The 25,407-nt window shown below is 34.9% G+C and overlaps 3 protein-coding genes across 4 annotated transcripts in view; 1 reads left to right on the forward strand and 2 right to left on the reverse strand.

Moving 5' to 3' along the window:
- Positions 1 to 7,048, reverse strand: part of LOC107048439 (xaa-Pro aminopeptidase ApepP) — a 13,256-nt gene extending 6,208 nt beyond the window's left edge. The window contains exons 1-3 of one of the 2 annotated variants that reach the window (XM_015271603.1): positions 6,801 to 7,048; positions 2,306 to 3,425; positions 564 to 890 (exon numbers count right to left, since the gene is read on the reverse strand). In XM_015271603.1, coding sequence (XP_015127089.1) covers positions 564 to 890; positions 2,306 to 3,420 — 1,442 coding nt within the window. In that variant the 5' untranslated portion in view covers positions 3,421 to 3,425; positions 6,801 to 7,048. Of the gene's footprint in view, positions 1 to 563; positions 891 to 2,305; positions 3,711 to 6,800 lie in introns of those variants that run through there. The other variant, XM_015271602.1, reaches the window with a different exon arrangement.
- Positions 7,049 to 8,755: 1,707 nt separating this feature from the next.
- LOC107048438 (SCY1-like protein 2) lies at positions 8,756 to 17,248 on the reverse strand. The gene is made up of 6 exons (XM_015271601.1): positions 16,721 to 17,248; positions 14,071 to 14,357; positions 12,817 to 13,367; positions 11,513 to 11,897; positions 10,093 to 10,462; positions 8,756 to 9,761 (listed from the first exon to the last, which is right to left on the reverse strand). The coding sequence occupies exons 1-6, from the start codon at positions 17,185 to 17,187 to the stop codon at positions 9,242 to 9,244; spliced, it is 2,580 nt and encodes an 859-aa protein (XP_015127087.1). The 5' UTR covers positions 17,188 to 17,248; the 3' UTR covers positions 8,756 to 9,241.
- Positions 17,249 to 17,488: 240 nt separating this feature from the next.
- On the forward strand, positions 17,489 to 24,627 carry LOC107048410 (protein ABHD18). Its single transcript, XM_015271566.1, has 9 exons — positions 17,489 to 17,816; positions 18,779 to 18,863; positions 19,533 to 19,715; positions 19,796 to 19,908; positions 20,850 to 20,988; positions 22,110 to 22,307; positions 22,617 to 22,860; positions 23,428 to 23,710; positions 24,234 to 24,627. Exons 1-9 carry the CDS (start codon positions 17,725 to 17,727, stop codon positions 24,289 to 24,291), a joined length of 1,395 nt encoding a protein of 464 aa, XP_015127052.1. The 5' UTR covers positions 17,489 to 17,724; the 3' UTR covers positions 24,292 to 24,627.
- Positions 24,628 to 25,407: the final 780 nt, after the last annotated feature.

A 25,407-nucleotide genomic window follows, 5' to 3' on the forward strand; every position in this document is an offset into this window, starting at 1 on the left:
AAAGTTCTCAAACAAGTCTTACTTGTGCCAAGAAAATAGTTTTTTGAAAATTATCAAAAAAGGATTTTTTTGTGCCAAACATGCAGAGAGTGCGCCGGAATGAAAAATTTTTGTCGTAAAAATAGATTTAGTAGTTCAAAAAAAATTGCATTCTCTGTACACAGAGATATTTTCATCCTGAAAAGGCACCGTCTGGTGTGAATTATCCGCCTCTTGAGCCAAATATTTGGTTGTTGTCGAAAGCAGAACAATTATTCATGTTTGAGACTTTCAAATTCGAACCAAACAAATTCTTCTTTCCCAATTTTCACCTAGCGATTTTGTTGAGCCAAACAAGACTTGTTTGACAACGTGTTTGTTTTTCTCTCAGTGTAGTTATCGTGATTAATGTAATTGAATACTAATTCCGAAGGTTTCACTTTCTGATATCCAATTTGAAAAATGGCTTCTTCACACTCATTTCCAAAAAAACTTGAGGAAACAACCGCAAACATAAAATTTATCCGTATATTTTTCTAAGGAATTCCTTTATATCTAACATTAAAAAAATGACAGTCTCATACCCAACATCCCAGAGACTCTTTCGAGCGAGTGTATCCAGATAATTCCCTTTAAGAAAAATAGGAAAGACGGCAGTGGCGAGGGCTGTCTGTCCTTTGAACACTCGAGTAAAACACTCCCTCTGGAAGTTCGTGGGCTCCCCAAAATGAAAAGTTCGGGTGACGTCAGTGGTCCCATCGTAATATTGGGCTCCAGAATCACAGAGGTAGATTTCCTTGTCTGTAATTGGTACATCGGTGTCTGCTGACGGGGTGTAATGAATTATTGCACCGTGAGCTCCAACCGACGATATTGTTGGGAATGACAGGCCCACAAAATTTTCCATTTCACTGGAAGAAGAGGAAATATTAGCTAATTATAGTACGAATGAGTAGTCGATACAGTGCAACTGTCAGAATTAATCTCTCAAAGGCAAATCAGATAATTTGTTATGAATTGAGTGAACTTTATTTTAATTAATTCCTTCTCGAACACACTTTAGAGCGTGAATTTCTGGAATTCAATGTTTTCTAAATACAATAAAAAGAAATGAATTACGGGTCGCACCAATAACTTTCCGACTATTTGTTTTTTCTTTCATTAATTTTTTTATTATGTATTTATTCAATCTTTTTCTCACATTTCTCCGAGGAAATACCCATAGAAGACAAAAAAATCCGTGCGCGTGCTCGCACTCACACACACTCCCATGCACACACATCGCCGTATTCCGCATCGAGAAAAGATGTAATTTATCAGAAAAGTAAAATTGTTTCTTGAATGTATATCGATTTCGAAAAAAGCTAGTGAACTGCTGATTAAATGTCTTCCAGTATTCCATGATTTGTGCGTTATATCAAGATTGATCGTTTCTAACAAAAACAACTTGAAATCGTATCGTTATGCACGGAGAAATGGTCTCGTTTACAAAAAAACGCTAATTTTCGACTTTTTTCCAAATGTTTTTTGGAAAAAACTGGAGAAACGCTGAGACGATCGTCTCCATAATCTAATCAGGTTCAAGTCACATGAAAATACAGCGATTAAAAAAAAAAAGTCAAATCGCATCGTTTGTTCAGGAGGAATCGTGGCACAAAATTTTTGTCACAGACGTACGCACACACATACACACATCACACATACAGACAGGTACCTGAAAAGGGTCAGAAGTGGTTCCAAAGGTCATGAAACGTGGAGAAATGCTTAAATTTCCACATTCGATTTTCGGGGTCATTACAATAACTTCCTCCCTTCGGGTCGGGAAGTTAAAAATCATATTATACACTGAGAAAAAAATATATTTTTGCCAAATATCTATTTCCTTGAGAGAAGTATTTACTTTTTTAAAGTTGAATTTCTCTATCCGAGTCATTCCCAGACAAGCCTGATTAGGTTTCAATTATGACAATCGTGTTGCTCCAGAGGAAGACTATGCCGTACACGACCTTCGATCAACCCCTTCAATAATTATTCATTTTTCCTAAATTTCTTATTTTCTAGATGAAAGAATTCTGATTAATTTTTCAATGTTGATAATTATTGAGGGAGCTCACTCAAGATCACAGCTAACATGATCATCTTCTATAGCAATAAAATTGTCACAATTGAAGCCCAATGAGAATCGACCGGGAACGACTCGGCAGGAGAAATATGGAATTGACAAAATGAATACTTCTCTCAAGTAAATGGATATTTGGCGGAAAAATAATTTTTTTTCTATCTCTAGTTTTCAAAAAAAATCCAATACCTTATTGAAGAGACTCACCTTCTAAACTGCTCCAACTGAGTGGCCCCAGAGATCTCCGTAACCGGAGGCTGCCCCTTCCTCTTGACTTTATCCTCCAGCCACGCAAAATACTTGACCAAAGCTGCAGCATCCCTCGCATGAGCCCTCTTCATGCTCTCGATCTCCACCTCATTCTTCACGATCTGCATCATCCTCGTCGGCGTGATGCTGACATGCTTCGACACCCCAGCGCAGGCATAATGCAGCGCATAATTCGCGTTATTATGAATCCAAATCTTTTCATCCTTCACCACCCGCCCGAACGCCAGTTCCTGCAGGAATTTCTTGACATCCTCGTACGGATGATAGACCACTGGGACGCCCTCGTCAGCCAAATGGGCTTCAGCTTCCGCTGTCAATCTGCTTTTGTCGACGAAGAAGTGAACGTCGGACGGCGTTATAATGACGTAGGCGAAGAATACCGGGTTGTAAGGTATGTCGGAGCCCCTCAAGTTCAGGAGATACGCTATTTCGTCCAAATAGGTGATCACGAGGGCGCCCACTCTGTTCTCCTTCATCTCCGCTCGGCATTTCGCGATCTTGTCACCCCCTTTGTTCCCGGTGTACTTCAACAGCTGCGGAACTATTGGGTTCAGCGTCAGTGGTGGCTGCTCGTCGCCCCAGAGTTGGTCGATCAAATTTTCCTCGAGGGCGAGGAGACTGTGGCCTGCACCGGTCAGGACCGCCTCGAGGTGCACCCAGGTTGAATAGCACAACAAGTTGGGATCAGCCCCAACTGTTGAGTTCGCTGGCAATTCGGAGACCAGCCAATCCTCTTCGCTTGGGGTGCCAGCGGTCCCTCTCTTCATGAGGATCCAGGCGTCCGGGGGATCGAGTTCGGTCGCCGCTTGGGTGTAGTATCGGCCGTCTGTCCAGAGGGCTGCCTCCTTCTGGGTTATCACGGCCGTTCCCAGGGAGCCTTTGAAACCCGATATGAACTCTCGACGCTTGTCGTGGTCGGTTATGTACTCGGAGAGGTGAGCGTCCTCGGAGGCCACTAGGAGGGCTTGGATCCCTCGGCCCTTCTCTCTCGTTGGCACTTGGGACATCAACTCCCGGAGCTTCGACAGCTTCAGAGCTCCTGATCTCGACATTTTTACTGGAATCATGGGGTGGGGGAGGGTTTTTGGTAGAAATAAATTGCAGCAACATTTTAACCCCGCATTAGCGTTTAAAAGAAAGTCAAAAGTGTCCGCTTTACCACAACCTCTCCTACAGACTCCACAAAACACAACTTGTACATTAGGTGCTGTATGCCGTATGCAATAAAAGAAAATTGTTTAAAATAATGAGCAAAATGACAGGGCGGAATTACCACGGACGAAAAAATTTAATAGAAAAACCTATCGAATTCGTTAGAACATTCTATTGAATTTCTATTGAACTGTTCTATTCGTTTTTGGCCGATTCTATTGAAATGTTCAATAGAAAATATTCAGTAGAAAAAGTCAATAGAATTCTATTTTTCGATATAACTTATTCTATTGAGATATTTTCTATAGAATTTCCTCGGCTCAAATTTTCCAAGTTTTTTCGTTTGATTTTCTTGATGAGAAGGAAAGAAAAATAGAATGAAAAAAACTTGAGAAAATTTGAGTCGAGCAAATTCTATAGAAAATATATGAAGAGAATAAGCTGTATAGAAAAATCGAATTCTGTTGACTTGTTCTATTGAATGTTTTCTATTGAACATGTGAATAGAATGAGCCAAAAACTAATAGAAAGTTTAATAGAAATTCAATAGAATTTTCTAACGAATTTGATAGGTTTTTCTATTAAATTTTTTCGTGCGTGACCATTAAATCTTCATCTAACAGAGTCTATTATAAATTAATACACTGAGATAAGAAAAACTAATTCATTAATAATAATCAACATTTCCAAAAAATAATCATAACACTGAGATAATTTTTTTTTGTCAAAACAATAGATTTAGTTGCTCCAAAAAATGTAACGAAAATGATTATCATCGTTATTCAATGCAAGTTACAGCACCACTTATAGGGGAGGGTGGGGTAAAATGGACACGAGACTTTTTTTAAATTGTTCATAACTCAGAAACAAATTTATCAATTGACCTCAGTTTACTCTCGTCACAAAAGGAAAGAATTGTTTTTTGTATCGAAAAAAAGATTATTAAATTTCATCAACATTTCAACCCTCATTAACATTTAAAAAAAAAGTCAAAAGTGTCCGTTTTACCCCAACCTCCCCTACAGACTCCACAAAGCACAACTTATACATTAGATGTTGTACGCCGTCTGCATTAAACAAAAATGGTTTAAAATAACGAGCAAAATAACAGGGCAGAATTACCATTAAATCTTCCTCTAATAGAGTCTATTATAAATTAATACACTGAGATAAGAAAAACTAATTCATTAATAATAATCAACATTTCCAAACAACAATCATAACACTGAGATAATTTTTTTTGTCAAAAAATTGATTTATTTGCTCCAAAAAATGTAACGAAAATGATTATCATCGTTATTCAATGCAAGTTACAGCACCACTTATAGGGGAGGGTGGGGTAAAATGGACACGAGACTTTTTTTAAATTGTTCATAACTCAGAAACAAATTTATCAATTGACCTCAGTTTACTCTCGTCACAAAAGGAAAGAATTGTTTTTTGTATCGAAAAAAAGATTATTAAATTTCATCAACATTTCAACCCTCATTAACATTTAAAAAAAAAGTCAAAAGTGTCCGTTTTACCCCAACCTCCCCTACAGACTCCACAAAGCACAACTTATACATTAGATGTTGTACGCCGTCTGCATTAAACAAAAATGGTTTAAAATAACGAGCAAAATAACAGGGCAGAATTACCATTAAATCTTCCTCTAATAGAGTCTATTATAAATTAATACACTGAGATAAGAAAAACTAATTCATTAATAATAATCAACATTTCCAAACAACAATCATAACACTGAGATAATTTTTTTTGTCAAAAAATTGATTTATTTGCTCCAAAAAATGTAACGAAAATGATTATCATCGTTATTCAATGCAAGTTACAGCACCACTTATAGGGGAGGGTGGGGTAAAATGGACACGAGACTTTTTTTAAATTGTTCATAACTCAGAAACAAATTTATCAATTGACCTCAGTTTACTCTCGTCACAAAAGGAAAGAATTGTTTTTTGTATCGAAAAAAAGATTATTAAATTTCATCAACATTTCAACCCTCATTAACATTTAAAAAAAAAGTCAAAAGTGTCCGTTTTACCCCAACCTCCCCTACAGACTCCACAAAGCACAACTTATACATTAGATGTTGTACGCCGTCTGCATTAAACAAAAATGGTTTAAAATAACGAGCAAAATAACAGGGCAGAATTACCATTAAATCTTCCTCTAATAGAGTCTATTATAAATTAATACACTGAGATAAGAAAAACTAATTCATTAATAATAATCAACATTTCCAAACAACAATCATAACACTGAGATAATTTTTTTTGTCAAAAAATTGATTTATTTGCTCCAAAAAATGTAACGAAAATGATTATCATCGTTATTCAATGCAAGTTACAGCACCACTTATAGGGGAGGGTGGGGTAAAATGGACACGAGACTTTTTTTAAATTGTTCATAACTCAGAAACAAATTTATCAATTGACCTCAGTTTACTCTCGTCACAAAAGGAAAGAATTGTTTTTTGTATCGAAAAAAAGATTATTAAATTTCATCAACATTTCAACCCTCATTAACATTTAAAAAAAAAGTCAAAAGTGTCCGTTTTACCCCAACCTCCCCTACAGACTCCACAAAGCACAACTTATACATTAGATGTTGTACGCCGTCTGCATTAAACAAAAATGGTTTAAAATAACGAGCAAAATAACAGGGCAGAATTACCATTAAATCTTCCTCTAATAGAGTCTATTATAAATTAATACACTGAGATAAGAAAAACTAATTCATTAATAATAATCAACATTTCCAAACAACAATCATAACACTGAGATAATTTTTTTTGTCAAAAAATTGATTTATTTGCTCCAAAAAATGTAACGAAAATGATTATCATCGTTATTCAATGCAAGTTACAGCACCACTTATAGGGGAGGGTGGGGTAAAATGGACACGAGACTTTTTTAAAATTGTTCATAACTCAGAAACAAATTTATCAATTGACCTCAGTTTACTCTCGTCACAAAAGGAAAGAATTGTTTTTTGTATTGAAAAAAAAAATTATTAAATTTCATGAAATTTCAACCCTCATTAACATTTTTTAAAAAAGTCAAAAGTGTCTGTTTTACCCCAACCTCCCCTACAGACTCCACAAAGCACTACTTATACATTAGATACTGTACGCCGTATGCATTAAACAAAAATGGTTTAAAATAACGAGCAAAATAACAGGGCGTCACCTTTCACTGAACAATCCCTCCAGAATGTGTTATCTCCAATTAGATTGATATCTCCCAGAGTCTACAGATTATAATACAAGAATACTTACTGAGGCGATCAAGTAGATATGCTCCCAATGTGGACAGATGGACCTTTGGAAGGTGCTACGGTATCTCCACTTCCTGGTGATATTGACATCCGAAAAACAGTGTCGCAAGTAACACAAGGTCTAGTGATTGCACTCTCAGTGATTGCACTTTTCACCCTCCAATGATGTTGGGGATGGTATTTCTGTCACTGTCAGTGTCAAATGCAGACGAATATAGATTCACCTCGGCTTGCAGTAGATCATGTACGTGTGTGGAACGGCCGTGTGTATTTATTTGGTTGAGCCACTCATCATACATCTTACTGATACTCAACCGGTAAGACACCGACTCAGAGAACAATTTGTTTAAATTCAGTAGCGAAGTGGTAAAGCGGTTTATGTCGATTTTGACAATCGCCCCGTTTTTAGTGAATATCTCGGAATCTAAGGGAGATACCCAAATTTTTGTTATGACCTTTCTTGTAGCACTCAATTTGCTCTAGAAAAAAGGTTATTACGAAAATTTAATTATCTCCTTTAGATTCGGAGATATTCTTCAAAAACTCAACTAAGAGATAAGTTGACTTAAACCGTTTTACCACTTCATTACTGAATTAATTACGAGTGTCTGGAATACAACAATGACTTCGAAAAAATCCCAAAAAAATTTGTAGGAATATTCTATAAAATTCAATTTTTTATATTATTATTATATATTATATTGTTATTAATTCTATATATATTATATTATTTTATTATTATTTTTATATATTATTATTATTATTATTATATTATGATTAATTCTAAAATTCTATAACTTGATTAATAAAATTTCAATTGAATTTTTATTTATTATTTTTCGGATATTCGTTGAGACTTAATATTGGGTGAGTGCGGCAAAATAGAGACTTACGATTTTAATTTTTTTTTATCTCAATAAAATTATTTTTTCCGATGGAAAGAAGAATTTTTCCCCTTTCGTCGTGAGCTTGGATTGCACTCAATTTTTCGATTTGTTTTCGAGTTGTGAAGATTTAAAAAGAAGTAAAATGAGTCCATCCCCCTCCCACCATTCTACCCTATTTTTGTTTTGTTTTTGAGAGATAATATAAAAACAAAAAAGAAGAAGCCAATCGATGTGACTCGATTATGTATAACTTATATAAAATATTAGAATCAGTATTTTAAATATTGAATATAGAAACGAATGAATTAAAAAATATTTAAGGTGTTTCGTGTATCGATCACCGGGGGAGGAGTCTTATTGTTCTCAAGCCCTGATTCAATCGCTAAGCATGAAATTTTCTAATTTTCAAGAAACTGTTTAAGTGTGCATTTGAACATTTTTTGAATATTGATTTTATTTATCAGATTCATTGATTTTTTTCTCATCACCGACGGGTGTTAAATAATTTTTATTGGATGTTCTTCTAATTATTGAAATAATATTAAAATGCGTCTCGTGTTGGTAAACCTGTCGAGTGTTTTTTCTTTCTCAGTTCCATGGTCCAACCCATACCTTTTCCATGATGCTCACTGACATTCGAATCACGCGTCTGAGCGTGAGGGCGTAATTGCCCCGAAACTCATAATTTTCCGAACCATTTGTTCAAATAACTTTCTTACGAAATCTGAAAAAAATCTGAAACTTATACGTGTTCTCAAGAAAGATTTGATTTATCACCCACTAGTTTTTCCTCAATAGTTGATTATTTTTTTGGGTGTCATGGAAATTTCCCTAATTGCGAGTGGGGTAACCTCGGAGCTTATAGCTGGAGGTGTTACAAAAACACCCAAATTTCATTATTTTTCTTCTTGAGACTGAAATCTGAAAAAAATGTGCAAAAATTCTCAATGATGCGGCATACTCATCCATTTCTCCCATGAATTTCCCAATTTTTTTCATTATTTTGACTTTTTCCACGAAACACCTTAAGATTGCTGGGATGTTGGGAGCATTAAATGTAATTTCGATATTTCTTTCACTCAGAAATGCACTTTAATTACTATTTCTGACACGATTATTCTCTCCCCCAGGGAGGATGCGACAATACATAAAAATTAATTTACAAAATTCTTAATTAATTTCAATTTTTTGGTATTTACAAATTTAATAATAGTGCAATTTTCCCTCGTCCCCTTGCACACACATTGCAATAACTTTTGTATTGAATTCCGTGTATTAATTAGTGATGATTAGTCACTACTATTTATATTTCAGTAACGAATTGGTGAAACGTTTAATTCCATTTCTAATTCCCTTGAATTTTCCTCAAAATTCGAAATTTCGTGATTTCATTCCCTTCAAATAAAACTAAATGTCACTCTCTTAAAAATTACTACCAAAATGTCCGTGAAATTTCCTGTTCTCCCAGCAGTCTACGAAGATTCTTAATTCAACGAAGTGAGACCCTCATGATTCAACATAAAAAGGTATGTTTTCCCCAGAAGTCACACATTCATTAACTGAGAAAGTCAATGATATCCTGAGTAGACAAATTCGCGGATTTGGGCTGTTGTGGAGAATTCATGGAAGGCCCCAGGGGTCGAGGCATCCCAGACCCCATGGTCATTCCAAAGGCCCCAGCATTCTGATTCACAGCATTCATTGGTTTCGAGTTCCCCCAATTACCCATCTGATTAACTGGAGAAGTGACTTGTGAGCCCCAACTCATCGCACTCATTCCATTCGAGCCCCAACTGGGCGCTATATTTGACTTTGACTCAGAAACTGGAGATTGTGCATTCACACTCTCCCACTGACTCTTGCCGAGACTTGAGTTCCATGTTGTTGATGTCAAGGACGAGTAATTGGGTTGAGAATTGGAATTTTTTGCTGAGAGGTTCAGCTGACTGAGGTTGTTCTCCAATAAAGTACTGGTGAGGTCTTTAGGATCGATTTTCATTGGCTTTGGGGCTGCTTTTGGCGTCAAGGGACTTTGCGATTGCAGACGTTGATGAGTTTCCTGCTGTTTTGCTAATCTGTGGATCGAGAAATACAAGAATTTTATCAAGATTTATTTCGTAATGAGGCTTGCATTGAAGAGTAAATTTTGTAGACAAAAGATTGACTTGAAATGACGAAATGAACGATAACTAATCAATTTTTTTACGTCTCATTGAATACTAAATTTAATAAATATCAAACGAAAACTGATTTTGAAATTCGCTCCTAAAATTCCTCTCGAGATGATTACTAAATTCATAAAGCCTGAGGTAGCTATTCTGCTTTTTGGAATAAAAATGGAATGGAATAAAAATTGTGGCTAATCATTCGAATCTAATGACTAAATTAATCATTAATTATTCTCACCTGTGTTTTTCTTCCATGGTGAGACCCTTTCCATCCTTCATAGGAGTAGACGTCTGCGTATTCATCGTGGAAAGATCATTTTTGGGAAAAGTATCGTTCAAAATATTAACCGAAGGACTTGTAGTTTGCAGAAGAGCTTCGTCCAATTGCTGAGCCTCTCTGCGCACAGCATCCAATTGCCTCAGGGCTTCACGATGCTCCGTGGTCACTCGAGTCACCATATCACTAACTAATGATGCCAGAGCTTCGAACTGAGAAGGACTCAGACTCTGGACTATACATAGTGGAAGGAGAAATGGCAGAACTTTTGTTGCCAGCATTTCTTTACTTATTCCGAGTTTACTGTGAGTTAAAACCATTTTGTAAATTCCTGAAAGTAATCAGTCTGTTAACTGAGGAAATCCTCAGGCTGAATGATTATCTTGTGATACATGACATGAGAATCCAGTAAGAGAGGCGAAACGAGAAGTGTTAATCTCGATTATAATTTGTCATGTAAAAAAATCAATAGAAAACATTCGCCAGAAAATTCTTTTGGCTTTTTACTGCACTTCTATGGGAATTATATTTGTTCTTTGTCGATTTCTGTTGGAAATCATACAATCATGCTATTTTATTGTAATTATTTCATAGAAGTTGATTTTTTCAGAGAACTTATTCTGTTGCAATTTTTTTTTAGAAAGAATTTTTGGACATTAATTTCCTAGACTTTATTCTTCAGATTCTGTGATGAGGAATGAGAAAATACAGGGGAAAATTTGGATAATCAATGCCTACAAATATATATTAAGAAATTTCAAGGGAATCAATCATCTAGAAAAATAAAAATTGATTGGATTTTTCAAAAGCTGTGAAACTTTGAATAGAAATCAGTGAAAAAAGAATCGAAGAGCAATATAATTTCCTAGACTTTATTCTTCAGATTCTGTGATGAGGAATGAGAAAATACAGGGGAAAATTTGGATAATCTATGCCTACAAATTTATATTAAGAAATTTCAAATGAATCAATCTTTTAAAAAAATTAAAATTGATTGGATTTTTCAAAAGCTGTGAAACTTTGAATAGAAATCAGTGAAATGAGAATCGAAAATCAATATAATTTCCTAGACTTTATTCTTTAGATTCTGTGATGAGGAATGAGAAAATACAGGGGAAAATTTGGATAATCAATGCCTACAAATTTATATTAAGAAATTTCAAATGAATCAATCTTTTAAAAAAATAAAAATTGATTGGATTTTTCAAAAGCTGTGAAACTTTGAATAGAAATCAGTGAAATGAGAATCGAAAATCAATGTAATTGCCGAGGGAAAGCCCTAGATTATTCTATAGAATATTTGTGGATGAAGATCAAATTTTTATCGACATCTTGTCGTCTGGAATTGAATGAATTCTCTTTGAGAGGTTAAAAAAATTACCTATGATGGCCATAAGAATTGCTGGCTCTCCAGAATGCGGGATTTCTTGGAGGAAAGGTAAAATCTGATCGAGTATAATCCATTTGTCCAAATGCTCCAGCATCTTCGCTAAGCAGAGTAAACAGTTCACTCTGACACCGAGGCTCGAATTACCCCCGGTTCCTTTCAAACAAATTTTTTTAATTCTCGGTATGATGACGTTTTTCATCGGTGGACCCTCGATCAGGGTTGCTATCGATGGCAATGCAGCTAGACACAGCTCCTGGAGCTGCTCTGTACGCGAATCCAGGGCTCTCGTTAACATCGGGACAATATCGGTTTTTATGACTTCGGCGGAGCAGAGTTTCAGGAGTAAATCTATCCGTTGCATCAGAACCAGACTTATCTGAAATAATAGACAATAAAAAAATTCAAGCATATATTTACTTTTTGCTTGCGAATGGAAGTTTTGTTTTTTTTTTATGTAGGAATTGTTAAGCCCTATCAATCGCCATTAATTAAAATTAATTCATCGATTAGTTTTTCAGTTTTCGAATTTTTTCGAAAATCGGTTGTCCCACGATAATTTAAAAAATGCTCTGAATTGATTGAATGATGGCTGAAAAAATTCGTTCGGATGTCCTTTTGACCGAGTTCGAAGATGAAGGCGATAGCAATAATCGTTATTTTGACTAATTTGAAAATTTGCAAAAATTTTGTATTTTTTGAAAATAAAAATTCCGGGGATATCTTTGAATATCATGCTTCAAATGAATTTAATCATAGCTTAAAATGTTTGTTTTAATGCCATTAAGTCGAAGTTAAAAAATGATTACGATAGCTATATTGGTTGACTTGATTTTTATGATGATTGTTGAAAATTTCGAATTTTTCATGAATTTCCCTGAAAGTGAGCTGTCTGATGGTTTCTTCAAATGTGATGTTTCAAATTCATTCAAGTATGTATAAATAACATTTTTCATTAACATTTTATCGAAGGGCTGAGGGGAGAGACAGAACCGTAAAAAAGACAATCAGTCGTATAGAAAAAAGAGATAATAAGAATAATGATGACGATAACATTCGACTAAGTTGAAAATCTGACAAAATTAGTTGGAAAGAAATCTTATTCAATTTAATAAAATGAAATGGACAATGAATTATACATGATAGAAGGAAATTATGTGCAAAATAACCATTCGAAAGCATATTGATAATTTATTAGCGAAAATAACTATACTATGTGTAATATTCCATTTTATGCAATTTTCCACTTCGTTTATTGAAAGTAAAACTATCATTTTTGTAAAAATAAAATCACTGACCTGTGGCGGTTCCTCAAGAGCTAAAACTGGTTTCAAACTCGGTAAAATGTGTTCACTAAACTCCTCAGCAGTGCATTCCTCCAAAGTTTGTAAAATACTTGGCAGAACGAAAGGTATCATCGGAGCATTAACAAATTCCTTATAAAGACATGGTAAAACTCTGTACAGTACCACTCTGTGTGGCAACTGCTTAAGCACTTGAGGGAGTCCTTTATAAAATTGAGATTTTTGAAGATTATCCCATTGAAACAATTTATCCAGATAATTGAGAGTCTTGACGCCGATGTCCATGAAGTACTCAATCTTGATGAATTGATGGGCGTCGGGTCTCAGCTCTGGATTTCCACTCAGCATGAGTTTAACAGCATCCCTGAATCCCGCAGGGAGAAACCCTAGTTTAGAGGCACTCAGGGTGCCCTTGAAATCAGCAAAAAACCTTCGACATTTCGAGGCATCTCCGTGGCTCTCGTGGAGTGGTCGGTTGCCAGGTGAGTGGAGAACGTAAGCGAGCATTCCTAATGAGAAAATATCACTTGGGGGTCCACAACTCCCTGCAATAATGAATAATCCCATTCACTAAAAAATTCCATCAGATTCCTACAGGATTTTCTTAAAAAATCCATTAGTTTTTCATAAATTCTATTGAAAAAAACAAAAACCAGTATTTTTTGTGCGTTTTTTAAATTGAAATTTTTCACTTTTTTTGAATTTTTCAATTTTTTGATTTGCCAATACAATTTGTTCTACAGAAATTGTTGAAACATTTTGAAACCTCATTTTTTAGGCATGAAATCGATTTCTTGTAAAATTCTGAATATGAATAAATTTGTTGCGATCCGGACGAATGAGTTTTATGGTGGAACATTGATTGTTCTTAAGATATTTGTTGAAAATGCTTGTAATTTTCAAAAATTACAATTTTTAAATTATTCCATCAATCTTCCTCTAAAAGTAAACTTTCTTATTTTTTCTCAGATTTCTAAAATATTTTGTAACGGTTCATTATCGAGATTCCAATTCAGACCCGCAAAGTTTAAATAATAAAATCACTGTAAAATATCCGAAAACTTAGGGACAAATGGGACTCAAATGAAAGCTGTGATATTCGACTGAAAAAGCAGAAAAGCATTTCACTGAAGAAAAAGTAAATAAATAAATAAAAAATAAAAAAAATTGTTAAAGTGCTTGGATATCCTTAATATCAATCCCGGAACTTATCAAGACAGAATACCCCCAAAAAAATGCTCTAATTACCCGCCACAATGCACTCAGGTGCCTGATAATCCAAATGCGGTTGTCCAACGCTGGGAACACTGGGATCATGCTCCGAGTAACTCCAAGACGGCTGTTTGTCCTGCGGATTCTGGTTCAAGGCGCAGCAGTCGAACCCAAAGATCTTCCAAGCCCCTTGTTTATTGATAACAATAGACTCCGGGCACAAGTTCCTGTGAAGTAATTTGACATCACTGTGGAGGAATGCCAGCCCCTCCCCTAGCTGCAGCAGTCCATAGCGCGTCTCCACGTCCAGGAGTTTGTAGTCCCTGTATTGAATTCCGAAATAAATCTACGTACACCAATTTATTATTAAAATAACCAGATATTCATTTACGAAATTATTAAAGTAGCTCTACCCTTCCGGTAAATTCAACGATTATTGAAAACTGCAAAAAAAAATGCAGAAAACTCGATTACATTCGGAATTCTAATTTTTTTCTCCATTTAATTATCGTTTTGGTTTTTCAAAGAAGAAATGTTTAAAAATTAGGATTTAGCCCAGTGTCTTATGTGAAAATCAACATTTCCATTGTAATCAAAGATTAAAATCTGAATTTTTTTGAGGGAAATGTTTGGAAAATGTCAATATTTTGCGAAATTTAATTTAGATAATACTGACTGGGTATGAATTTTTTCAAATTTTCTCCATGCAATTTACTTGAAAAATTAAAATACGTATCCGTATTTTGCTCCCGAAAAATCTTTGTTTTATGCGAAACAAGGGATAGTAGTTTTTCGTTTCGGCTGCCCAATAATCACAGACAAGAAATGAACCCTTAAATGAAACAATAATAATGATATGATAGCAATCTTGTAACTTAGCGATAAAATATTAGTTGATAAATTTTCCTCTGTATGAGATATTTTCATCCTGAAAAGGCACCGTCTGGTGTGAATTATCCGCCTCTTGAGCCAAATATTTCGTTGCTGTCGAGAGCAGAACAATTATTCATGTTTGAAACTTTCAAATTCGAACCAAACAAATTCTTTTTTGGCAATTTTCGCGAAATTTAATTTAGATAATACTGACTAGGTATGAATTTTTTCAAATGTTCTCCATGCAATTTACTTGAAAAATTAAAAAACTTAAAATATCCAGAAGTGCAGCATAGCCCGACCGAAGGGTAGAGCTACTTTAATTAATTAACTGCGAAGCAGTGTGACAACTAGGACAAGTCTATACGAGAGATTTAGTTACTAGAGATTTACACGCAAAAAATGTCATTTCTAGCACTACTCCTTCGTTATTCGATACTCCCATACGTGTTTTGCTCCCGAAAAATCTTTGTTTTATGCTAAACAAGGGATAGTAGTTTTTCGTTTCGGCTGCCCAATAATCACAGACAAGAAATGAACCCTTAAATGAAACAATAATAATGATATGATAGCAATCTTGTAACTTAGCGATAAAATATTTGTTGATAAATTTTCCTCTGTATGAGATATTTTGAGCCAAATATTTCGTTGCTGTCGAAAGCAGAACAATTATTCATGTTTGAGACTTTCAAATTCGAACCAAACAAATTCTGTTTAAAAACAATATGAAACAATAATAATGATATGATAGCAATCTTGTAACTTAGGGATAAAATATTTGTTGATAAATTTTCCTCTGTATGAGATATTTTCATCCTGAAAAGGCACCGTCTGGTGTGAATTATCCGCCTCTTGAGCCAAATATTTCGTTGCTGTCGAGAGCAGAACAATTATTCATGTTTGAAACTTTCAAATTCGAACCAAACAAATTCTTTTTTGGCAATTTTCGCGAAATTTAATTTAGATAATACTGACTAGGTATGAATTTTTTCAAATGTTCTCCATGCAATTTACTTGAAAAATTAAAAAACTGAAAATATCCAGAAGTGCAGCATAGCCCGACCGAAGGGTAGAGCTACTTTAATTAATTAACTGCGAAGCAGTGTGACAACTAGGACAAGTCTATACGAGAGATTTAGTTACTAGAGATTTACACGCAAAAAATGTCATTTCTAGCACTACTCCTTCGTTATTCGATACTCCCATACGTGTTTTGCTCCCGAAAAATCTTTGTTTTATGCTAAACAAGGGATAGTAGTTTTTCGTTTCGGCTGCCCAATAATCACAGACAAGAAATGAACCCTTAAATGAAACAATAATAATGATATGATAGCAATCTTGTAACTTAGCGATAAAATATTTGTTGATAAATTTTCCTCTGTATGAGATATTTTGAGCCAAATATTTCGTTGCTGTCGAAAGCAGAACAATTATTCATGTTTGAGACTTTCAAATTCGAACCAAACAAATTCTGTTTAAAAACAATATGAAACAATAATAATGATATGATAGCAATCTTGTAACTTAGGGATAAAATATTTGTTGATAAATTTTCCTCTGTATGAGATATTTTCATCCTGAAAAGGCACCGTCTGGTGTGAATTATCCGCCTCTTGAGCCAAATATTTCGTTGCTGTCGAGAGCAGAACAATTATTCATGTTTGAGACTTTCAAATTCGAACCAAACAAATTCTTTTTTGGCAATTTTCAACTAGTGATTTTGCTGCCCCAACGAGACTTGTTCGACAACGTGTTTGGTATTATGGGGTGAGGTCGAAAATGTGAGACAGTTAAATACAGGGGTATACAACACCTGAGGCTCTTGGGGATCGGTTGAGGACAGTTCTCCAACGATCCCAGGACATTGGACAGCGAAGCGAAGACTGGCTCCGTTGCGAAGGCCAGGCTGTCTCGTGATTCCTCCAGGGGATGCTGGACAGTCAGGATCTGGGGGTGACGCAGCTTCGTAAGCTGGGCGACTCCTCGCTTCAGCGCCTCCAGGACAGCCTCTCGCTCTTGCCTCGTCGACCATCTGTCCAGCAGTCTCTTCTCGAAGACGAAGATCGAGGCCTCCTGGCGGGTGGACTTCTTGAAGCCACTGTAGACCTTCCAGAGGAGGCCTGGACCTGCACTCCCTATGTGGCCTGTCGCCTCGAATTCACGGGTCACTGGGTTCCCTGGGAGGACACTTGACAGTTGGGAGAGCCCGTAGGCTGTACTGTTCACGGTATTGCTTATTGTGTTGGTCACGGTATTGCGGAGTTTGTTCAGCACTTCCATTGTTCGGGTCACAGGGCTCTTGGGTGTGGATTATTGATGAGACACATAACACTTGAGGTAGTTTTCGATTGACAGTTTGGCGATTGTGACAGGTGGGGTGGGGGTTTGGAGCGTTTATGGGAGGTTAGTAGATTAGTCATGAGCCATTTTACGGATTGTGGAATAAAAATACCTATTATATCGATAGACGCTAAAATAGCGACTGCTGACGACAGCTTGCGTGACAAATAAACAATCGGACACGTGGGGGCGTCGGAGCCGCTCCAAAATTTCGTGCAGTCGCGCCAGTCCGCGCCGACCACTCACCACGTCAAAAACCCCTCCACTTATTTTTCAACTTCACACCAGTTCACACATAAATCAACTATCTCCATGTCGATGAATCGTGTTCGACGAACGTTCGATTTTTTTGTTTGAGTCTGAACATGTGAATTAGTCCAGAAGTTCGGGTTAAAATTTCGGCGGTCGGTGACGAAAAATTTCAAGTGATTTTTTTAATTGTGGGAGTGAGACGGGAATTGTTATTGCTATTGCACAATGCCACCCAGTCGACTCGACGCTGTTTACAGGAGAATTTTGTTGACCAAGTTTTTTACCAAGGGCTGGGGGAACCCTGAGAGTCTTCGGAGGTAACCTACAATATTTACCCCGTTTCACAGGGAAAGGGATATTTTTTAATGAATATTCCACTTCATTTGAGAATTTTTTGCTCATTGCATCGGGAATTTTGACATTCATAAGTGTAGAATGTAGAAAAGTTTCTAGTTTCCAGAATTAGGGGCGGGTGGGGTAAAATGGACACTAGACTTTTTTAAAATCATTTATGGGGGTGGTCAGGGTAAAATGGACACTTTTGACTTTTTAAGAAATATTCATAACTCAGAAACAGATTTATCAATTTGGCTCAGGACAAAAACATAGAGGAATCATTAACAATTTAACACGTCATGAATATTTCAAAAAAAGTCAAAAGTGTCCGTTTTACCCTGCCCTCCCCTAACTCAAAAACAAATTTATCAATTGAGCTCAGTTTAGGCTCGCCACAAAAGGAAGGAATTGTTCTTTGTATTAAAATTTTTTTTATTAAATTTCATCAATATTTCAACCCCTCATTAACATTAAAAAAAAATCAAAAGTGTCCGTTTTACCCTACCCTCTCCTAACTCAGAAATAAATTTATCAATTAAGCTCAGTTTAGGTTCGTCACAAAAGGAAGGAATTGTTCTTTGTATTAAAAAAAAAATTATTAAATTTCATCAATATTTCAACCCCTCATTAACATTAAAAAAAAATCAAAAGTGTCCGTTTTACCCTACCCTCTCCTAACTCAGAAACAAATTTATCAATTGAGCTCAGTTTAGGTTCGTCACAAAAGGAAGGAATTGTTCTTTGTATTAAAAAAAAATTTATTAAATTTCATCAATATTTCAACCCCTCATTAACATTAAAAAAAAATCAAAAGTGTCCGTTTTACCCTAAACTCCCCTAACTCAGAAACAAATTTATCAATTGATAATTTCTCTTCTACTTTCTGCACAAATTCTCGTAGATGCACAAACATTTGCTGAAAATACAATCGATTTGCTTTTAGAATATTCGAGTTCAGAAAGGTCGTTGCAAATCGTGAAGCATGTTACAATCTCATTCCCCGTGACTATCCAATAACCATAACTAAGGTAATAAACAATGATCTACTCTGTTATCACGTATGAAAAAATTCAATCGAAAAACTTAGCGAATTCGCAAGCAAATTCTATTGGGATTCTATTGAAATCCTAGGGAATTCTTGTTAAAATTCTATTTGTTTTTTGCGCTGATTCTGAAATATTTGACAGGAAAAACTCAATAGATTTCGAATTTCCCAGATGAAAATTCTGATATTCTATTGGAATTTTTCTATGCGAATACTGGGACATGAATTTTCCAATTTGTTTTCACTCGAATCCTGTAATGCAAAACAAAACAAAATATAGTGAAAAAAATTTAGGAAATCTGCGCTCAATAATTTTGATAGAAAAAATCTCGAGAGCAAAATTCAAACAGAAAAATCTTAATCTATTGACTTTTTCCTATTAAATATCTAATAAAATCTGCGCAAAAAATAAATCGAATTTTAACGAGAATTCTCTAGAAATTCTATGGGGATTAGTAGTATACATTTTCATTATGTATTGTTTCAAAATTCTAGAGAATTCTCGTTAAAATTGTATTTGTAGAAATTCTATGGGGATTCTATCAGAATTTTAGCGAATTCGCAAAGAGTTTCTATTGAATTTTTTCATACGCCATTCCGAAGTGCAACTGACGTAGCCAATTGATAGTTTTAAATTGACCCGACTATGCAGGATGAAGAGTGGTCGGATTGCCATATAATAGAAGGCTGTTTCGAGTCTCCTTTCGAGCATAATTTACCCAACATTATGCCTGAGGAGACCAAAGATTGTCATTTTCAGTTGATCCTACCACACAAATGGTCCTCCCACAAAACAAAACCTGTTTGCTTGCATCTAGCGGGCACTGGAGATCATGTGAGTCTTCTAAAGCGAGTGATTCCACGGAAAATCCCAAGGAAAATGTAATTTTAAACGGTTTTCCGTTGTTTTTGCAGTATTTTTGGAGACGAAGGAATTTAATAGCGAAACCCCTTCTCAAAGAGTGGGGCATTGGCTCATTGCTGATTGAAAATCCATTTTATGGGGTGAGAAAACCTGAAAACCAAGTGTAAGAATTTTTTTTACCACAATTATTTTCCGTAAAAAAGCGCACAGATAAAAAATTACTTTTGTGGTGAAAAGCCGGGATAGCAATTAATAAATTATAATTACCGGTAAATTATTAAGTGNGCTGATTCTGAAATATTTGACAGGAAAAACTCAATAGATTTCGAATTTCCCAGATGAAANGTTTTAAATTGACCCGACTATGCAGGATGAAGAGTGGTCGGATTGCCATATAATAGAAGGCTGTTTCGAGTCTCCTTTCGAGCATAATTTACCCAACATTATGCCTGAGGAGACCAAAGATTGTCATTTTCAGTTGATCCTACCACACAAATGGTCCTCCCACAAAACAAAACCTGTTTGCTTGCATCTAGCGGGCACTGGAGATCATGTGAGTCTTCTAAAGCGAGTGATTCCACGGAAAATCCCAAGGAAAATGTAATTTTAAACGGTTTTCCGTTGTTTTTGCAGTATTTTTGGAGACGAAGGAATTTAATAGCGAAACCCCTTCTCAAAGAGTGGGGCATTGGCTCATTGCTGATTGAAAATCCATTTTATGGGGTGAGAAAACCTGAAAACCAAGTGTAAGAATTTTTTTTACCACAATTATTTTCCGTAAAAAAGCGCACAGATAAAAAATTACTTTTGTGGTGAAAAGCCGGGATAGCAATTAATAAATTATAATTACCGGTAAATTATTAAGTGGTCAATTCGTTAATATCACTCTTAAATTTTAATTATTGAAGTAATCATCAATTTAAATCGCAAATCGGAAATCCCTTACAAGAAATTTAGTATTATTTACTTGATAGAAAATTTACAGTTCCATATTAGTAAATATTTACTTCATCATCAATTAAAAATTGAGATTATCAATTATTTTTCTATTTTTAAATTTCAGTAAGTATATTTAAACATTAATCTATGTAACTTTGTTGACAGTCGTTCTAGCTTGCACAATGTCTCGGATATTTTTATCATGGGCGGTTGTTTAATGATGGAGTGCATCGTATTGCTCAATTGGTGTGAGCAGCAGGGATTTGGACCGATGGGACTCACTGGTCTCTCGATGGGTGGACATGTGAGTGCAATGTAAAAATCCACATTTTCTTATTGAGGATGTCATGGGTATTTGTACAAAGGCTTTTGTACATTTGTTCCGTGAAATCCTCACGACATCCTCGTATTTCCTTCAAGCACACGTACGAAAAAATTTAATGGAAAAATCTGAAAAGCAGAAAAAGCAAATTCGCCAGAAAAATCTATGGGATTTTTATTTAAAAATTCTGCAACTTATCTAAATTTTTTCGAATGAAAATCTTCAATAGAAAATATTCTAGAAAAAAAATCAATAGAATTTGATTTTTTTGTACAACTTATCGTATTAAGGATATCCAAGTACTTTGGCTATTTTTCTCCAGTGAAACGCTCTTCTTCTTGTGTTGCCGAACATGAGAGGACATTTTATGTTGATTTTATTATTTAAACTTTGCAGATCTGAATTTGAATCTCGATATTGAACCGTTAGCAAGCATTTTAAAAACCTGAAAAAAAAATTAGAAAGTTTAAAATAATTTCAATGTTGTAATCTTTGAAATTTCCGAGGATTTTATACGAATTATTTATAAACAATTAACTTTCTACCACAAAAGTCATTTGTTCGGAATTGTAACAAATTTATTCATATTCAGAATTTTACCAGAAATCAATTTCATTCCTAAAAAATTAAGGTTTCCGAAAGTTTAATTTATTTATTTATTTATTTATTTATTTGCGTACAAGAACCAACAGTTGAAGCCAATAATGGGTTCAAAAAGATACAAACATCGGTTGATGTTTTTTCAATTTTCCTCACGCAATTTAATCAACAAATTTGATGATTGCCAATGGCTGAATCTATAGTGTATTATTAAATTAAAAAAGAAAAAAATGGAGTGAAAAAAATTTGAAAAATTCATGACGCAGAATTCTTACAGAAAATATTTCAATGGAAAAATTGTACATAAAGATCAAAATTCGACTGTTTTCTTCTGTGAAATAATTTCTATTCGACATTTTTCAATTTAAAAAGACCAAAAACTTGAATAAAAATTCAATAGAATTTTCTATCGAATGCCCCTGGTCTTTCCATAAAATTTTGTCGTATGTTCATCAATGTAGCCGTGTTTTTTCTCTGGTGTACAAATTTGTTTTTGGACATAGATGGCTTCGCTAGCTGCAACCAACTGGCCAAAACCAATTCCATTAATTCCCTGTCTCTCCTGGTCAACTGCCTCACCTGTTTTCACTAAGGGCGTCATGGCCGAGTCTATAAACTGGTCTTTGCTTCAATCGCAATATTTTTCAGATACGATGTATCAGAATGACCTCGCCAAAATGGTCAAAATTGTCGATCAAGATGTGAGTTGTTTTATTTATTCAGTGCAGTATCGGAGTGATTAAACGTAACAGAACTGCAAAATTTAATTTTTCATATCTTTGTCAGATTCAAAATTTTCTTGGGAATCTGTCACGAAATGTTTTTGTTGGAAAATACTTCAGCCAAAAAAAAGTTTCTCTACCATTTTCACCTAAAAACACTTGTTCATGAGATAAATAAATAATTCATCACATCTGATTTGATCTGTGACGTTTTTTCACTTAACTACTGACATTTTAGTTCCAATTTTTCATTTTCCAAAGACTCATTACGATGAAATTCTCTGGTAGGATGCATTCTTGGCAGGACAGCATTTCGCCCAACATTTTCCCGCAAGTATAGCTAGAATAAGAGAGCTGAAGAATGAAAATTTGTGCGGGAATAAGACCAAGAATAATGGAAAAGACATCATCAATCCCACGGATTTTGAGGTGACGGAGCAATCGGACGCTGCGGAGAAGGCAGCTGCTAGAATGTTCCCTTTGAATCTTATTTCAAGTCGTTTTGAACCCAGTGATCCACAAGCTTTGAAAGGTGAGATGATGCTGATACGAGTCAACAGCAAAATTCCACATTCTTTCAAATTGTTGGTCGATCAACATTTTTCTGGTGAAGAACTTCCGTTTAAAAAAAACAACAGATTTAAATTCTCTTATAAATATTTTCTTTTATTAATAATTTAGAAAAACAATAGATTTAAATTCTCTTATAAAATCAATTCTGTTGATAATTTTTGTATGAAAATTCCTGGACATAAATTTTCAGTCTTTCTCCGCTCTCTTTTTCTTGAGAAAAAAAAATTAGAAAATCAAAGGAGCAAAAATTTTACTTGTCAGTGAAAATTAGAATTTTCTAGAAGTCAAGAAATAAATTCGACATTTTCCAAACTGTTAATTTATGAGAATCTTTTTTGTCGTACAACATTCATCGAAAAAAATTAATAGATTAAAATTCTCTCATAAAATCTATTCAATTGATCAGTTTTCTGTTAAAATCCCTGGACATAAATTTTTAGAGTCTGTTTCCACTGTCGATTAATCTAAATGTCTTCCGTGGAAATATTTTCACAACAGAAAGTCTCATTTTTCTATGAAATTGCAGATGTGTGCATGCTACCAACAGATAAAGACGCTCAGACCGACTCGACAAGACGTGAACATGAGGCTCTGCAATTTATGCGTGGCATTATGGACGAATGCACGCACCTGCGGAACTTCGAAGTTCCAGTCGACACGAATTTGATAATTGCTGTCTGTGCTAAGGACGATGCTTACGTCCCACGCGATAACTGCATGAGTCTGGAGAAAATCTGGCCAGGGGCAGAGATAAGGTACATCGATGCTGGCCACATCAGTGCCTATTTGCTGCACCAAAAAGTGTTCAGGTAACATTGGATTAATTTTTATTGGAAAATTCAAACAAATTGGGTCAATTGACGAATCAAAATTTGTAATCGTGAAAGAAATCCATGAGAAATCCATGAGAATCTTCTAGAAAATTTGAGAATCATTGCGAAAATCCTCCAGGATTATTCGTTCTTCATGAAAATTATTGCAAGTTCTAGAAAATTGTAGGAAGATTCAGAGCTGTACTGAATCTTCTGGTGAATTCGGCAACCGTCTGGAAAGCTCTCCATTCTTCCAAGCTTTGATCATTCCTTCTAGCATATCCCAAACCATTCTGAAATCCCCTAAAAATTTATAAAAATTTATAAGAACTTCTCGATTGATTTGAGAGTTTGCCTACGAGACCCTTTCGTCATTGATGCCCTCTCCAGGTGCTTCGACAATATTCTAGAATTTTCTAGCATTTCTCATCTAAATGTTGACTTCAATGAAAAAAATTACCACTAAATGTTATTAATATAATTAATACTGATCCCCTGAACAAGAAATATTTTCTTGCAGATCTACGATTGCCGAAGCGTTCGATCGCTACACAAAGAAGTATTCAGTCACCAGTTGACGTCAGTTCGTCCCACTCAATAGTGTTAATTTGATAATAAAATCTAACGATTCTGCATCACCACTCAACTAACGCAAGCTTGACGATGAGGCTGACGATTACACGCTCAATATCATCCTCTGGAGTTGCTTCGACCACGTGATAAATCAATGATACTAAGAAAATAAAAGAAAATATGAAAGAAAGTATAAAATCAAAGTTTTAAAAACACGAATCATGTACAAAGATGAATGTTATAGAGATTTTACAGAGTGGAGAGTAATTTTTGTAACTGTTTTAATTGTTTTTGATGAATCTAAATGTATAGAGAAATAGTAAAATCACCATATTGTTGCATTCAGTGGAAATTGATTGATTTTTTAGCAGCAGGAAGATAAGAATTTCCCAATTGACTTCAATTTTTTTTGTCAAAATTTATTTATTCAATACCAAATTACGCTGCATTTTTAATTAATTGAATATTTAAGAAAATGTTTTCCTAAACTTCTTAGTTTTTTTCATTTTCATGGAATAATAGAACTGAAATTCACAGTTTTCATTGAAATTTCAGTGGAACTGACATAGAATTCAACATTTTCGAGCGGGAGAAAGACGAGAATTCTTAAATTTTATTGAATTTTCTGTGAAAACAGGAAGATTCAGTAGCCACTTATGTCGCATTAGCAATTAAATAAAAACTTGAGAATAAATTTACTCAAATTTTTCGGATTTCGATTTCGATTTTGCGGCATTCATGTAAAATCATCCTTAAAATATTAAAAATATATTCTCGATTCTTTCAGAAACATTTTTCGAGTTGTTTTCCACGAATGGTGCAATTTTTAATTAAAAAAATAACGAAATTAGCTGCGTAGCAGTTTAATTAAAAAAAACTAATGCGTAATTGTTATTGTACACAGTTTTTCACAAATTTTGAAAAAAATTGGAGTCCCTGGACTATTTTCAACATTTAAAGCGTCTGTGGGACAAACGAACAATAAACAATTAATTTTTTTGCACCAATTCTTCATTTTTGGACATTTATAGGAGAGAGTGGGGTAAAGTGAAACATGGGGCAAAATGAAACCGTCAAAAAACGACTGTCTGACGCAATTCAAGTAAAACCCAATTTTTTTT

Source organism: Diachasma alloeum, unplaced genomic scaffold (genome assembly GCF_001412515.2).
Source record: "Diachasma alloeum isolate Michigan unplaced genomic scaffold, Dall2.0 Dall_scaffold_00192, whole genome shotgun sequence".
Lineage (NCBI taxonomy): Eukaryota > Metazoa > Arthropoda > Insecta > Hymenoptera > Braconidae > Diachasma > Diachasma alloeum.

What these genes read in the sequence shown, in the direction of transcription:
- LOC107048410 (XM_015271566.1), top strand. Translation starts at nt 17,725, where the DNA reads ATGCCACCCAGTCGACTCGACGCTGTTTACAGGAGAATTTTGTTGACC. An exon ending in ATCCAATAACCATAACTAAG is followed by an intron (nt 18,864 to 19,532) that starts GTAATAAACAAT and finishes CCGACTATGCAG; the next exon opens with GATGAAGAGTGGTCGGATTG. An exon ending in CTGCACCAAAAAGTGTTCAG is followed by an intron (nt 23,711 to 24,233) that starts GTAACATTGGAT and finishes ATTTTCTTGCAG; the next exon opens with ATCTACGATTGCCGAAGCGT.
- LOC107048438 (XM_015271601.1), bottom strand. Translation starts at nt 17,187, where the DNA reads ATGGAAGTGCTGAACAAACTCCGCAATACCGTGACCAACACAATAAGC. An exon ending in CCGATCCCCAAGAGCCTCAG is followed by an intron (nt 14,358 to 16,720) that starts GTGTTGTATACC and finishes AATTCAATACAG; the next exon opens with GGACTACAAACTCCTGGACG. An exon ending in ACCATGGAAGAAAAACACAG is followed by an intron (nt 9,762 to 10,092) that starts GTGAGAATAATT and finishes CTCGATCCACAG; the next exon opens with ATTAGCAAAACAGCAGGAAA.